The sequence below is a fragment of the Zonotrichia albicollis genome, chromosome 6 (assembly GCF_047830755.1).
Source record: "Zonotrichia albicollis isolate bZonAlb1 chromosome 6, bZonAlb1.hap1, whole genome shotgun sequence".
Taxonomy (NCBI): Eukaryota; Metazoa; Chordata; class Aves; order Passeriformes; family Passerellidae; genus Zonotrichia; species Zonotrichia albicollis.
The window spans coordinates 16090996-16104689 of record NC_133824.1 but is presented as its reverse complement, the minus strand read 5'-3'; the positions used below and the strand labels follow the sequence as shown (position 1 = coordinate 16104689).

The following is a 13694-nucleotide window of genomic DNA, read 5'->3' as shown; positions in this document are numbered from 1 at the left end:
TGTAGGACCAAGCAGAAGCTTTATGGAAATGTGACAGCAGACAAAAAAGGTTCAATTTCATTGTTTAGTTAAGTAAGTTATGTAATTGTTGGTTAGGTGAGGGACTGGGTTGGAGGTAATACATATGCAATATATCTGTGCCTAATGTGCCCTGAAGGACAGTGAACAGGTTCCTAATGTAACAGCACTGTGCCATGTGCTATTTTACCATGTTTTCCATTGTTTGACATTACCCTATAGATTTGCAGCAGCTGTAGGTGGTGCTCCCCAGCATCTCAGCTGCGTGGGTTACAATGCATTGTAGGTGTCTGGAGTAAAGGCTTCTGTGACACTGGGTGTGGGTGAGCTGGAGAAGCAGAACAGGACACAGGGTTGCAGACCTTTCTGTCTCTGAGAATCTGCACACTGGGACGTGAGACCAAGATGTGTCCCTTGCTCAGTCGTGCATGTGAAATGTCATATCTGACAGTGTTCATTTCTAATAAGGGTTTTTACTGAGTAAATTTTATGAAAAAGTTTGTTCTGACTTTCTCCAGTCATATGAGGTACAAGGGTTTTGTACAGCTAATTCCCGTCTTTCCTGTGTATTATCCCCAAGCTGATCTCTCTTCTCTCCCTTAAAAAAGTCTGAGCTGCTGGCCTGTAGGGCTTGCTTTCTGACATATCCCAGGGTAAAGCCTTCATGTGAAAAGTCTGAGTCATTGGCTGATGTCATACCCATGTTGCTGTAGCTTTGTTGTTTCTGTTTTCTCAGGCTCTATCTCCCCACAGCTTTTCTACCAATTTGACTCAGTTTGGAAGCCCATCAAGTTAACTTGCTCCAAGTTCACTAGTGTAGATGTAGTTAGAATAACATGCTTCTGTTGTTATATCTGATTTAGGTTTAAGCCCTTTTTTGACAGTGTAACTGAACCTACACTTGGGAATCGTTCTGTTAGAAGTAATTTGATTTTTCAGAACTGATAATGCTAAAATCTGATTTTTTTTTTTCTTTCACTTAGAAAGGAAGGATGAGCAGAGTGGCTACAGTTAGATTTTCTGTGTTGTGTAAATATATTGTGGGTCAGATGGAATACTGTGGCCACTTGTGCAACGATCTTGTAGCTATTCATGTTATTCTTTCTCCATTTGAATTCTTATATTTTAGCTCTGTTTCTTACAGATTCAGTCAGTTATGACTGTATACGTATTGCTTTTCCTGCAAGGATGCTTTTCTGCTATATTTCTAGTTCAGAGTCTTATCAGTATGAAACAATCACTTGAAATTGTTCTTTTTATTTCCATTTGGCACATGTTAGAGTAGAATTTAGTTTGTGACCTGTTTTTCTACCTTTGTGCTCTCTTTTAGTCCCTTAACTACCCAGCTCATGTCATGCTTATGTAGACTTGTAAATATTTTCACCATCTTGCTGATTATTTCCATCAGACTGCTGCTCTCCCAGACTGTTGCAAGATAGGAGGAGGAGGAGGAGGATTCTTAATGTTTTCCCACCTAAATTATTTTTTAAATTGGTTGGCACAGATGATGTGTGAAATAGTGTTTTATCATGAGTTCCCATAGCATTTGCAAGTGTCAGATTTTTAAATTGCTGAGAACTATCAAAATGATCTATTTTGCTCATGTTTTCAAATGCCAAATGTGGGAAGATTACTTTGTACTCCCAGTACTCTTTAGAACAGTTGTCATTGCTAGGAGTCCCATTTTGTAAATCTGGGAAATGATGAGGACCACTGGTAAGTGTCTGAGCAAACCCCCAGGTCCTTTGCAAACAGCAACTAAATGGTTCAAAGTAGTGTCAGAAAATTAATTCTTCCATGCTACCCGGGCCATCTGTACCTGAATCTGCTGTATCTAGTTAAATCTGTACTGAGAAGAATCATTCTCTATGAGAAGAGGTGCTCTCATTGCTGCCCCAGTATTAGCAGAAAGAGGACCAGCCAAGAACCTGGGCAGCCACTTGGGGCCTAGTAACCTGCTGAGACAAATAACAGTAATTACAGCTGGGTTTTCCTACAGAAGCAGCTCTCGAACCACTGGATGGAGCCCAAGTGCCATTCTGAAAGCTGTGCTGATGTTCCTAATGACATCAGTGCTGACACTTGTGACAAGCAAAGCAAGCTCTAATGTCAGGTTATCTCATGCATCAAAAGGAAGAAACACAAAGTGCCTGCCAGTGGGGGAAGGAAAAGGGAACTCAGTTTTGCATACTGGTGAGGATTTGATCAAGGAGAGGCACTTCCATGATTCATTTAATTCCAACTTCTTTTGATCTTGTCTCTCTGACTTTCCTCATAGAATTTCTTCCATTTTTCTCTTTAGCAGTACTGTAATTTCTTTGCTTCTTGGGTCTCTTTCAGTTTACTCAGGTGCTTGATCCCTTTGGTCTTGCAATGAACCCCCTAAAATTCCTACAGCTCTGCAGGCAGCAGCTAGGGCTGTTAAGGAAATAAACACAGCTTGGTTCAGGTAGCCCTGCAAGCAAACACAAGTGCTGCTTTCAGTAGGAAGTCCCTTCCAGTGCCTGCACGTGTACCTCATTTCTCCTACGTGGTTGATGGCAGGTTAGCAACAGGTGCTTCAGCTACAAGTGAAATTTGCCCTTTCTGACTGACAGAGTTGGAATAATCAAGGCTTGTTTAGGAAAATAACCGTGCTGAAGTTTTTTGGAACAGAAGTGGTACAGTGTCCAGCAATGCATTTGTCAAGAAGGTGAATTTTAAGTGCCTGTAGAAAGGAAGAGGATGCAGTTGGGGTGACCTTTAGAGGAGGATAACCCAGCCCCTCTAATAGCATAGATATCATTTAAGGCTCTGAACGGTGGGCAGTGGTGAGATTGCACCCTAGAGCTAGTGGAAAGTTATTTAAGAGATTAAGGGGTTTTATGATTCAAGGTCTCTAGAGATAAGTAAAGTTAAAAACCTCCTGTTTCAAGAATATGGGCTTAAACTATCCTGTATTCTCTCTATAAGAAATGACCCCTGAGAGTGCCTGGTTTTAGAACCTCTAGCAATCCCTGTCTTGCAGATGGGAGTAGTAAAGTGCTCATGAATTTCTTGGTCTGGGACAGTGGGGGGAAGATGTGTCATTGCTTCTGTTCTCTACTCCCAATCCAGCAGTGTTGTGGTGAGTCTCAGTCTGGACTTCTCTGTGACACTGCCACATTAGGAGCAGAGCCAGACTCCTGGCTGCATGGGAGATGTCAGCCTTGCTCTGCAGCTTGCAGCCATCTGTGGATGTCCTCAGTGAAGTGAGGAGTATAGGCAGAGAGGATCAAGGTTGCCAAGTGAGGGGGCACAACTTAGAAGGAGAAGAAAAAAAAGGAAGTCTGATTAAGTTTTGTCTTGAAGTGTCTGTTTTTGGGTTTGTCCCTGCATTGATCTGCAAGGGAATGAGGCAAGTAATGGCCCCTTGGGGACCTTCAGGACTTTCCTCTCAATGTCAGCCGTCATTTTCAATCACCCTCTCCCTCCCAGCCATTAATTTTGGCCCAGGATCATGGGGACTTGTCCATCTATCACTCCTAATTGACACTAAATGATCTGTCAGTTTATTGATGAACGGCAGGAGTGGAATTGTCACAATATATTTTACTTTCTAACAACTCCTCCTGACAATTTTACCTTGTCCATCTCACTCTCCTCACATAAATCTCCATTGGCCTCTCATTCCTTCTCTTGGGCTGATGTGGTGCCAGCCACCTCCATGCCATCGGCACGCATCAAGGACATCAAGATGGCGGTAAGCTGCACTGTGCAGGCCCAGGGGTGGGTTTTTTCCTCTCTCTCTCCCTGCCCCCTCCTCTTTTTTTTTTTTTTTTTAATAGGCTGGATGTTCCAGGAATGCTAACAAGCTCCTGTCCTCTTGTCCCTTCATGTCATTGCTGGGGTGAGCTCTCCTTGGTGTTTCTGTTAAGACTCAGTAAAGATAACTGGCAGAAAAAGAAAAGTCCCTAAAAGACAGAAGAGTCACCTGAGAATCTCTCAGTGCCCTGGCTGTCACAGGGGATTTTTATTCCTTTTAAACCTGCTTAGTGTTACTTGCAAGAATTTCCTGCAAGAGGCAAGTGTTAGACTCATGTCCATTTATGTCTTTGCAGTGCTCATAGCAGCATGGAAAAAGTTTTGCTTATTCTTTGTCCTTTTTTCTCCCTTTTTTTTTTTCTTTCAAGGTTTTTTTTTTTTTACCATTTTATCTTTTCTCTTTTTCCTTTTTCTCTCTCTTATTTTAACCTAGATTTGTTAAATTTTCCCCAGTTAGTGATGTTTTCTTTTTTCTGGAAAGGTACTGGGCAATGGAGGGTCTAGTAGGATTGCAGCCTCTTGCTCCCCTAGAAATGAAACTTGAACAACAAAAACAGAACAGAAGTGTGGCATTTTTGGTAATGGTCCATGTAAGCTGCTGAAGTGGCAGAGTATTCTCAGAGTGAAGTCTCTTTGAGTTTTTTTGATTGAGGACAAAGCATCTTCCTTCCTTATTTCTCTTCTTATCCAAGAAATTTCCCAGCAAATTTAGGGGATGCTATTACTGCCGTTCCAAATATTTCTATTTTAAAATAGCAAAACCTTCTTGAAGAACACATGCAACTTCCAACCCTTTTGTATCTGTCATGGCCAAAGCTAAAAGCTTGTCTGGCCATTGTATGTCACTTGGATGTTGGCTGTGGAGTCTAGCTTAGTGCAGTTTACCTGTTGAAAGGGACCGGAGATGACTTGATGTATTTGCTTGGCCCTATTTTCCCCTTTCCCAGGCCCCTTCCCCATAAAACCCCTCTACTATTCTCAAATTCTTAATCCAAGTTCTTAAATTATCTTCATCCAGAAGCTGTTTCTCTCAGGTGACAGAACAAGATACCATTCAGTTATAAACACCTAATTTTTTTACTGTTTCTCATATAAATGTTTTCACTGAGGCCAGTCATAAGTGAAAGGTCTTTGAACCTGATATACATAGGTTTGTTCTCTAATGTGAGATTTTGAAAAAACTCAAACAATCTTAAATACATTTTCTGTCTCTTTTAGCAGTCAGTTCTTTCCTATAACCATGAGGATCCAGAAGTGTGCTTTTTTCCTTTAAAAGAAAGCTAAAATGCTCTTGTAACCTCAAGAGTAATTTTTTGTGCAAGCTGGGCTTTATGCTTACTGGAGGCCAAGAACACGATCACTTGGATAGGAGCCCCTGTTCTCAGGGACCAAAGATATGTGGTGAATACCTCTAGAAACTGCAGCACTGCTTTCTGTTTTCCCACACAGCAGGAATTTGTATTGAGTGTTGTTGTTTTTTCTGTTGCTCAGTGGGAGCTCTGAACAGCTCTGCTGGTCAGTTCTCTAGCCGAGAGCGAGAGGGGAACCCTGGCAGCATGTGCTTCAGGGATGATGCAGTCAGTGGGCTGAGGTTCAGGGATCCTTGGGAGCACTCTCTGGCAGCTTGTTCGTCTGTGCCAGTTCCTAAAGTCCTGCTTGCCAGTGCTTTCCTCCTTTGTTGTTTCTGTTAAGCTCATGTATTAGGACATGAGGAGAAACAAAAACACTTCAGCTGGAGATTAAGTGCCTCACAAGGCCATTTCAGCTGGAGCTGACTAGCAGCAGTGTCAGATCCCATCTCACAGAGCATGCCTGCTCATTGCTGCAGCCATCCTTTTCCAGAGCCATGCTCTGAGCAGTGTGTTCAGCATGCACTCTGACCAGCACAGGCAGCTTGGGAGGGGCCAGGAGGTGGATGGTAGGGCCATGACAGCTTTAAAACATGTGTGTCTGCCCAAACCCCCATTACAGTGATACAGATAGCCGTGCATTCCAGGCCTAGGAGGTGGAGGGCTGTGAGGTGACATCCTACAATGAAAATAAAGGCTCATAAGCATGCTGAAATCAATGGCAAAACTTGCCTCGGTTGCAGAGGATATGAAGATTAAACTCCTTACTTTTGTAAAGGAAAAACTGGCTTTTCCAGGCTGCCACAGGCCAGGAAGAGAGGGTGGAAACTTAACAGATCAGAGCTCCAGAGAAGGCGCAATGGAATAGCTGAGAAGGCACCTGTGGTGCTTTCCAGCACCAGTAGCAGTTCTAATTTACAGACAGCCTTGGTGAATGTGTCTTTTCCTGTGTCACAGCAAACAAGCATTGACTGAGACCCACCCTTGGAGAGCCCGGAGAACTATCAGTTAGCACTTGTGTGTCATATTGGATGTGGAACTTAGTTGTGCCTTAGGCTATTGAACAAGCTGCAACTCCTAGCTCACCACCCACTCACTGTGGTGATGGGCACTTAAGGAACATTTGAGCAAGAAAATACAACGTCTTTTTAAAATATTTTTCCCCTCCTCCCTCAGGCCTAGACCTGAATTAGTCTTTGCCCGAGAGGCAAAAGGCTTTGTGCCTCCCTGTGGGCTGAGCCAAGCCTTCGGTGTTGAGGTGGGTCATGGTTTGGGATGGACGGCAGAACGCCGGCTGCTGCCTTGTTTCCAGGGCACCCAGCCTGTCTCTGCCCACCCTTTGATTGCCCTAATGTCTCCAAACAAAATGCATTTCTGAACATCACGACCTTCTCCTTCCCCCCCCCCGTTTCATTCTTTTAGCAAGAGGGATGCTTGGAGCGGCTTTCTGGTTCCACATGATTCGTAGCAGTGGTTGAGGCATGCCAGGAAACAGGCCAGCACACACACACAGATGAGTTTCTCCCCGCTGCCCTGTAAGATGGAAGCTGCCCGCGGGGCCCGGGCCGGCCTGTAACCTAGCGCGGCTGGCCCGGGCCCGCAGCGCCGCGCTTGCCCGGCAGGGGGCGACCGCGGCCCGGCGATGCTGCGGCTGTGGCGGCGGCGCGGCCCGGAGCGGGCCCGGGCGGAGCGGGGCGGGCACAGAGGCCAGCCCGGCCGGGACAGGCTGCCCGCGCTCCCGGCCCTTTCTCCTCCTCCGCCGCGCCATACTGGGCGTTCCCGTCCCGCCGCCTCCGAATGCGTTTTGGCAAGCTGCGGTAATTCCTTTCCCTTCTCCTTAGCTGTGCTGCCCGCCCTCACACCTCCCCGGGCCGCATGAGAGAACCTCGGCTCCTGCACAGGGAACTCCTTGGAGCCTGGCTGTGGCACGGTGCAGGACGCAAGTGTGTCTGGAGCTCTCATGAGCTGTGGACATTAAAAGGTTTCAAGGACGTTTTTCTCCATTCATCCCAGTTATGTCCTCTGCTAAAATAGGTTAACGGTGTCTAATTAGCCACTGCACATTGTCATGCTGCATAAAGATAGCATCCTGGCTGTTCTCTGAGCCCTGCCACTTTATCTCCATTTAGATCTCCGTGGTGGTCCATTTAATGAGAAAGAAAGAGTTTTAACAGAGATGTCTACATTGGAACTGCCTTTCACCCTTTCAGCACAGAAGTTGCAGGCAGCTCAGCTGTACATCAGGGCACTGTAAGAGAGTGGGAGTAAGGTCTCAGGTTTAGGGTTTAACCCGTTCTCATTGATGTGGACGAAGGATTCCTTGTGGGCAGAACTGAGCAAAGACAACACTCGAGAGAGAGGTCAGATCTATATCCTCTGCCGCAGGGCAGAGCAAGGAGACAATAGGCATTCTGTACTGGGAGTGACATACCATGGGGTTACACAAGGACTGTCACGGTCTTTCACCCAGTTTCACAGCTATTCAATACCCTGAAATAGAGAGGGGATAAGCAGCTGTCCAAAGCAGAGGGAATAGTCTGAGCTTATGGTTATGTTTAGGAGTGCTGATGGCCTCTCAGGGAAAGGGAGTTCAAAGGGAACTGTCCAGCAGATGGAGTGAGTCCATGTTCTTTGCCTCTCCAGATGTAATGGACTTGGGAACGTAAGTGAAAAAACCAGATGTATCCCTGTCTCACAAAAAATGGGGAGTGGCTGGTGTATAATACAGCAGATTGAGTGTATTTCTGAGCTCTGCTCCTGGGATGGTATTCCTTTGTTTATCCTTACTTGAGTGACTGTATCTGTAGTTCATATTCAATTGCTCATTTTATAGGTCCTTGTTGCTGCCCTCCCTGGGCTGTGCCTGCTGCTGCAGCAGACAAAGCAGGGCAGTACACTTCATGTTGCTGAGAACATGAAAAAAGGGTAGGAAAGCTGTGTATGCTGGCTTGTCAGCTTCATTCCATGCCTGCTTTCACTCACCACTAGAAAGCTCATGAGATAAATGAAGAGGGTGCTATTTACCTAGACCTGATATTCCTGAAGGAGGAAACGTTGGCCTCAATGTGTAGCAATTGGCATTGGTAAGATGAGACTATTCTTAGGAAAGGATACTCCACAATCCTTAAAACAATGTGATAACATCATGAAGAGATCCTGTATGCTGCCCATAGACTTGGGGAGCAAAGAGACAAGCAGTTGATTGTTTCTGCAGGAATACTATCTCTGTGCAGCCCTCAGCTAAGTTTATGGAATGGACAGTATTGAAGGGGGGCACCTTTTGAAGATCTGTTAATGATTTCTCTTGCTGCCTTGGAGGTTTTTAACCTTAGTACACAAGACAGAGCTTGTCTTTCCTCTGAGTCAGTTTGTTATGTAGATTTAGGTTCTGCAGTTTTGCCAAAAAAGCAAAAGAGTAGTTAAACCAAAAGTGTTTTGTGATTTTTTTTCCCCCCCAATCTGAAACAAGAACTCAAAAAGTAATTTGGCACCAAACAAAATGAAAAGAAGACTTACTAAAAAAAAAAAAATAGAGGAAATAGCAGGTTGTGTGATATCTTCTTTGCTCGATCATTAGGGCCACAGAGAGTGTAAAACATACAATTCCTTCCTGTGCTACAGAAGCTTCATACTATATTTTTGGGATAGTTTCTACATGTGAGTTCATGAGCTGACTTGAAATGCGAGTTTCATCAAATATAATGCTGTGCCAAATCATATATTAACAAACATATGCAGTACAGGTGACTGGAAGCAGATTTATCTCTCCTAAACAGAAGAGCAGTCATTTCGTGCTCCAGTGCTGTTAGTATATAAATGCTCTGTATAAACTGCTGTACTGTCAGCGTGACAGACTTGCCTCGCCCAGTGCCACCATTGGCACCTGTGGCACAGGGACTAAGGTGTTCTCCTGGGGGCACTGACCTTGGGGCTGTAACTTGCCCTGCAAAGGGGAAGGAATGGTCTTGTTTGATGGGAGTGTTCTAACATGTGGGCTCTGGTATTAAAGGGGCCAGTACTATTCCCCCCTCCCTGCTGATGAGTTTGTTCCCCAGATTACTGTGTTTTCCAATATATAGTGCAGCTGTTTCATAATGAGATATTTGCTTATTGTCCTGAATAACTCCTTTCCTAACAACACAAAAGTTGAGAAAGCCTAAGTCTCACAACATAAGCAAAGCAGTCTCTGCCTCTAAGATTAACATGACTGCCTTCCCTGTGGGCCACCTGGATATCAGTCATGACAGGGAGCTTAGGAAGAAGAAACAGAAATTGCTTACAGGGATAGTACTAGTGACCTTTTCTCCTGGGAAGTATGAACATGTGGAGTGTTTCATTCCTGCCTGGAGACAGGAGCAAAGATGTAAGGAGTGTGAGTACTGAGGAAGAGAGTGTTATTTGGGGTTGGCCAATCATCAAGAGTGATGGGATTATGCCAAGAAGATGGTAAATTGAATCCCCAGGAAATCCTCTGTGCGTGGCTCTGCAATGCCATCATTTGGGATGTTTCAGCATGGAAAAGGCAAGGCTATGTGGAAACCAGTTCTATGAAGGCATCAAGGAGGAATAAAATAGGAGAAATCTTGCATCATCTTTCTGTCTCTATCTTCTTAGAGACTAAACGGCGCTGGGTGCTGGTGGAGGGCTCTCTGAAGCCATCTATTTCTTTCTCCATAGTATCAGGAGGTTCACAAAAACTGCTTTGGACTACCACTGGGAGAAGGATGGAGCTGGACAGTTCATCCTCACTGGAAGAGCTCTTTCCCCAATTATGTTCAATTTTTGCCTTTGAACAGAGGGTGCAGATATAGCAGAAAGCCCAGGTGCAGATGTCACTACACAGCTGCAGTTCTGATTATAGCAGTTGATATTACTGGGCTCAAATCACTGATTCAGACTGCCAGCTCCAGTGAGAGCAGTAGAGATAAAGGGCTTTCTTCTCCTTATACCTCTTCTCTGTATAGCTAGACATCCTCTCTGCTCTACTCCTTGCTCTTAGAAGAGTAGATTATTCACAGGAGAGCTAGATGAGGACTGTGACTTGCTAGAACAGAAAGCAGATGAGGAGTGGCCTCTGCCATGTCATGAAGTGCTTTGAAAAGAGCAATGCAAGGCAGTGAAGCAAGTTCTCTTACATCTTGGTGCGTCCTGGGACAATGCATGTGGTAGGGGAGAGCCCCATGTATTCTTTGTCATGGTACCCTGACTTAGGGAATGGGAGAATATTTATTCCCAACACATAATCATGAAACTTCACTCTGCAAAATGGCCAAAGCAATCAGCGAGTGATGGAGTATCTGCTAAAAAGAAACCTGGCATTTAATTAACTTTTCAAAGTGCTGGTTCAGCAATCTCCATGTTTTACATTTTGAATATTGAACAAGCGTCCCTAATCGGGTCTGAATTACTTCTGGGCTCGCTGGGGTGGAGAGCAAGGGAGCTGCCAGTGCCTCCCCACCATGTTATTGTTATGAACTCCTGTTAACTCAGCCTGATCAACCCTGGTTTTTTGCCACAACTGCATGTCTGACCTGAGCTTGGCCAGCTCAGGTGGGACTCCTAACTTGAAAGGCAACCAGAAAGTCTTTATGCTCAACAATGGGGAGGAGGAAACTGTTGATCTCTCAGGAGCAGGTAGACAAAGTATAGCACCTTCTTCACTCTTTAATGGACCAGCCTCTCTACCCAGGCATGGCCAGCTTTACCCACAGCTGATGGCAAAGGGGATAAAAAAGTATCTGAGAAACTAAAGAACCAGCAAGTATGGTTCTTGCCATATCTGGGCATGGCTGTCTTTTGGGCCCTAAGTGGTTTTGTTTCAGTCTGTTGCACTCAGGGACTTTTTGATACACTGGCTTAATAGTCACTCAGAACTCTTTAAGGTGTGATGTGTTGTATCAGACCTGATGCAGGAACTGTTTTGCACAATATCAATCATATGGGGAAAGGTGAAGTTTTTCGTTTTCTCTAGCCTTTTCTAAACATAAGCCATCCTTGTCTTGCAGGTCAGGAAGAAAGCATGCAGAAGAAGTAGAAGAGTAAGTTCCCATTGTTGCTGAGACTTCTTCCACAACTTTTACATCTGATCTGATCATCTAACCAGTACACCAAGATCTGAAAGTTGGGAAGGATGCAGAGCCTGTCAGGAATTCATATCATGTGTCCTAGAATGGGACAGGGCTGGTCATACTATAGTTCCCTGGATATGGAGTAGATGATGGCTCTGTCACTCCCATAAAACAGAAAGAAGGAAAATGACAAAGCCGCAGCTTTCCTCCCAGTCCCACCCCAGGCCCTACTGTCTTCAGCCTAGGGATTTGTCTTAGGTACATCTTGCTTAAGCTGAGATTTCTGCTGAGCCCAGCATTGAAGGGTATGGAAGATCAGTCTTCCATGCAGGCTAAGCATACTTGGAAACTCTCTCTTTGATAGCATACTTGGAGACTCTTCTCCTTTGAAGTTTGTGGGGAGGAAGGGGACACAAGAAGATGTTTTTCTGGGCTTGCAATTGAAATTCTTTCTTGTGCTTTGCTGCAGCCATCGTCTCAGACAGCAGAGCCTGGAGGCATCAGATGATGGAGGAGGTAAGGTACTGGACCACAAGAAGTGCCCTCATGCATGTCTAGGGGGTCTCCAGTAAAGTGAGCAGAGGCATCTTGTAAGAAATTGCAAGGAAATTAACCACTCTGGGGATAAACAGATGTAAGAGCTGCTTAGGTCTCCCCAGATGAATGAGGGAGAAAGGGTAAAGCAGATGGAGAGGGAGGGTGAGGAAGTGAACTTGTAGTCTAACTCTGGCTCTTCATGAACACAGAATTATAGAGGACCTTGAAAAGCAGGAAAGTGGCAAGGATGCACTTTTCTCTGTAATTATACCTCCATGGAGAATAGTGGAGTGGGCAAAGTGAGAGCTAAAAGCACAATAAAATGTTAAGAATGGAGAAAGAGGTCCCTGCTCTCTTCTGGTTTAGGTGGTAGTAGGCTCTGCTAGAAGCATCTGTTATCTTTTGTAGCAATATCCTTGTTGCCTGGGGTTTCTGTCATGATGGAATTCTTAATTTAAAAAATCTGCTTGCCCTAATCCAAGATCATAAATCATAAACTAAACATAAACACTGGTGGGTAATCCCATTTCATCCCTTTACAGGCTGCTATGAAATCTATTGGACTCCTGACTTAGCAGTAGTTTTCTTTATAGTGTATATTACCTGCTCTTCTAGGACTGGATGAGTCAAGAGAAATCTCAGGAAAAATCTACAGGATTAATTTCAAGACAAGCACTATACAACTGTGGGGAGCACAGAAATTCATTAAAGCCTCTAGGAGGTACCTCAGTTTTCAAGGGCTAAGAATTTTATACAGTGTATAAAAAGCTGCATCTGTAAAATACCACTGAGTGTCAGAAGAATAATCTGGAGTCACAAAGGATCAGACATCAGTATGGTTAATGAGATTAAATGAAGACTTATTTGGGTCTTCCAGACAGATTAAGCATTACAACATATGACTGCCAGAAGTGGCACCTTTATAGCATTGGCATCTTCAGAACAGACTAAATTCTCCCCCTGGGAAGTTCCTTGGGCTTCTTAAATTTCAGCGTATGTCACTGAGGCTGGTAGTCTGTTCTGAACAGCTCTGTTTGCATACGCGCTGTCCTTTTTGTTGAACCTTGGTCATGCACTTGGAGGATGACTGTCTTTGCTAACCAGGCATAAAAATGCTTGCCACATGTTTGTTTGTTTGCAGCATGTGACTTTCAGCACTCCAAGACCTTGGGTAATAAATATAGAATAGAATTGATGCAGAGTGTGGTATGAGGACATATTGAATCCTAATAGACTTCACTTATTTATCTGTGTCTAACCTGTGGTTAGCAGCTGAATTTGGATTGTTTGCAAACTGGCATGTGGCTTTGGATTAAATGTATGCATTACAAGAAAGATATAGTATGGTTCCTAGCCAGGCAGCTTCTGGTACAAATATGCTGGGTTGTGGATCTACTTTGTATATAGAAAAATCTCTAAATGGATGGTGCATTGCATTGTTGTGTTCCTATTTTGACAGGGAGATTAGGCAGACTGTTCTGGAAGAGGAATTTTCCATGTGGGCTCAGCAATTGGAGAGAAGAAAAGTGATATATAAACAAACTCCAGAACATGAATAAAATTACTTTTTGGAATAAGCAGAGAGATACAAATAACTGCCTAGTGTAGAAGGCAGGGAGTAGCATGCTGTGGCTGTGCAGTAAACTGAGCTGTTTCAACCTCCCCTTTGCATAGAACTGCACTTGAGTTTGTGTCCTTAACTGGAACAGTAAAGCTCAGATTCTAAACAAACAAAAATCAAGACATTGGTGTATGGATCCCCAAGGATGGGTCACGGTTATTTTGTGCTGCATAATGTCTTAGCTTGTACACCTTAATATGAACAGGCGCGGTTGCGTAATGATTGCTGCTGTCAACCAATACATTTGGATCGCCTTCCTTTAACCTATTAAAAAGCTGAGCTGTACCATTCCATTAACATTGTTTGTCCCCCATCCAA

At 44.3% G+C, this 13694-nt stretch overlaps 1 protein-coding gene across 3 annotated transcripts in view; it reads left to right on the top strand.

Moving 5' to 3' along the window:
* IFT43 (intraflagellar transport 43) overlaps positions 1-13694 on the top strand; it is a 44294-nt gene that overhangs the window by 18181 nt on the left and 12419 nt on the right. For all 3 annotated transcript variants that reach the window (XM_074542590.1, XM_074542591.1, XM_074542592.1), the window contains 2 exons: positions 11156-11188; positions 11688-11734. In XM_074542590.1, coding sequence (XP_074398691.1) covers positions 11156-11188; positions 11688-11734 — 80 coding nt within the window. The remainder of the gene's footprint in view (positions 1-11155; positions 11189-11687; positions 11735-13694) is intronic.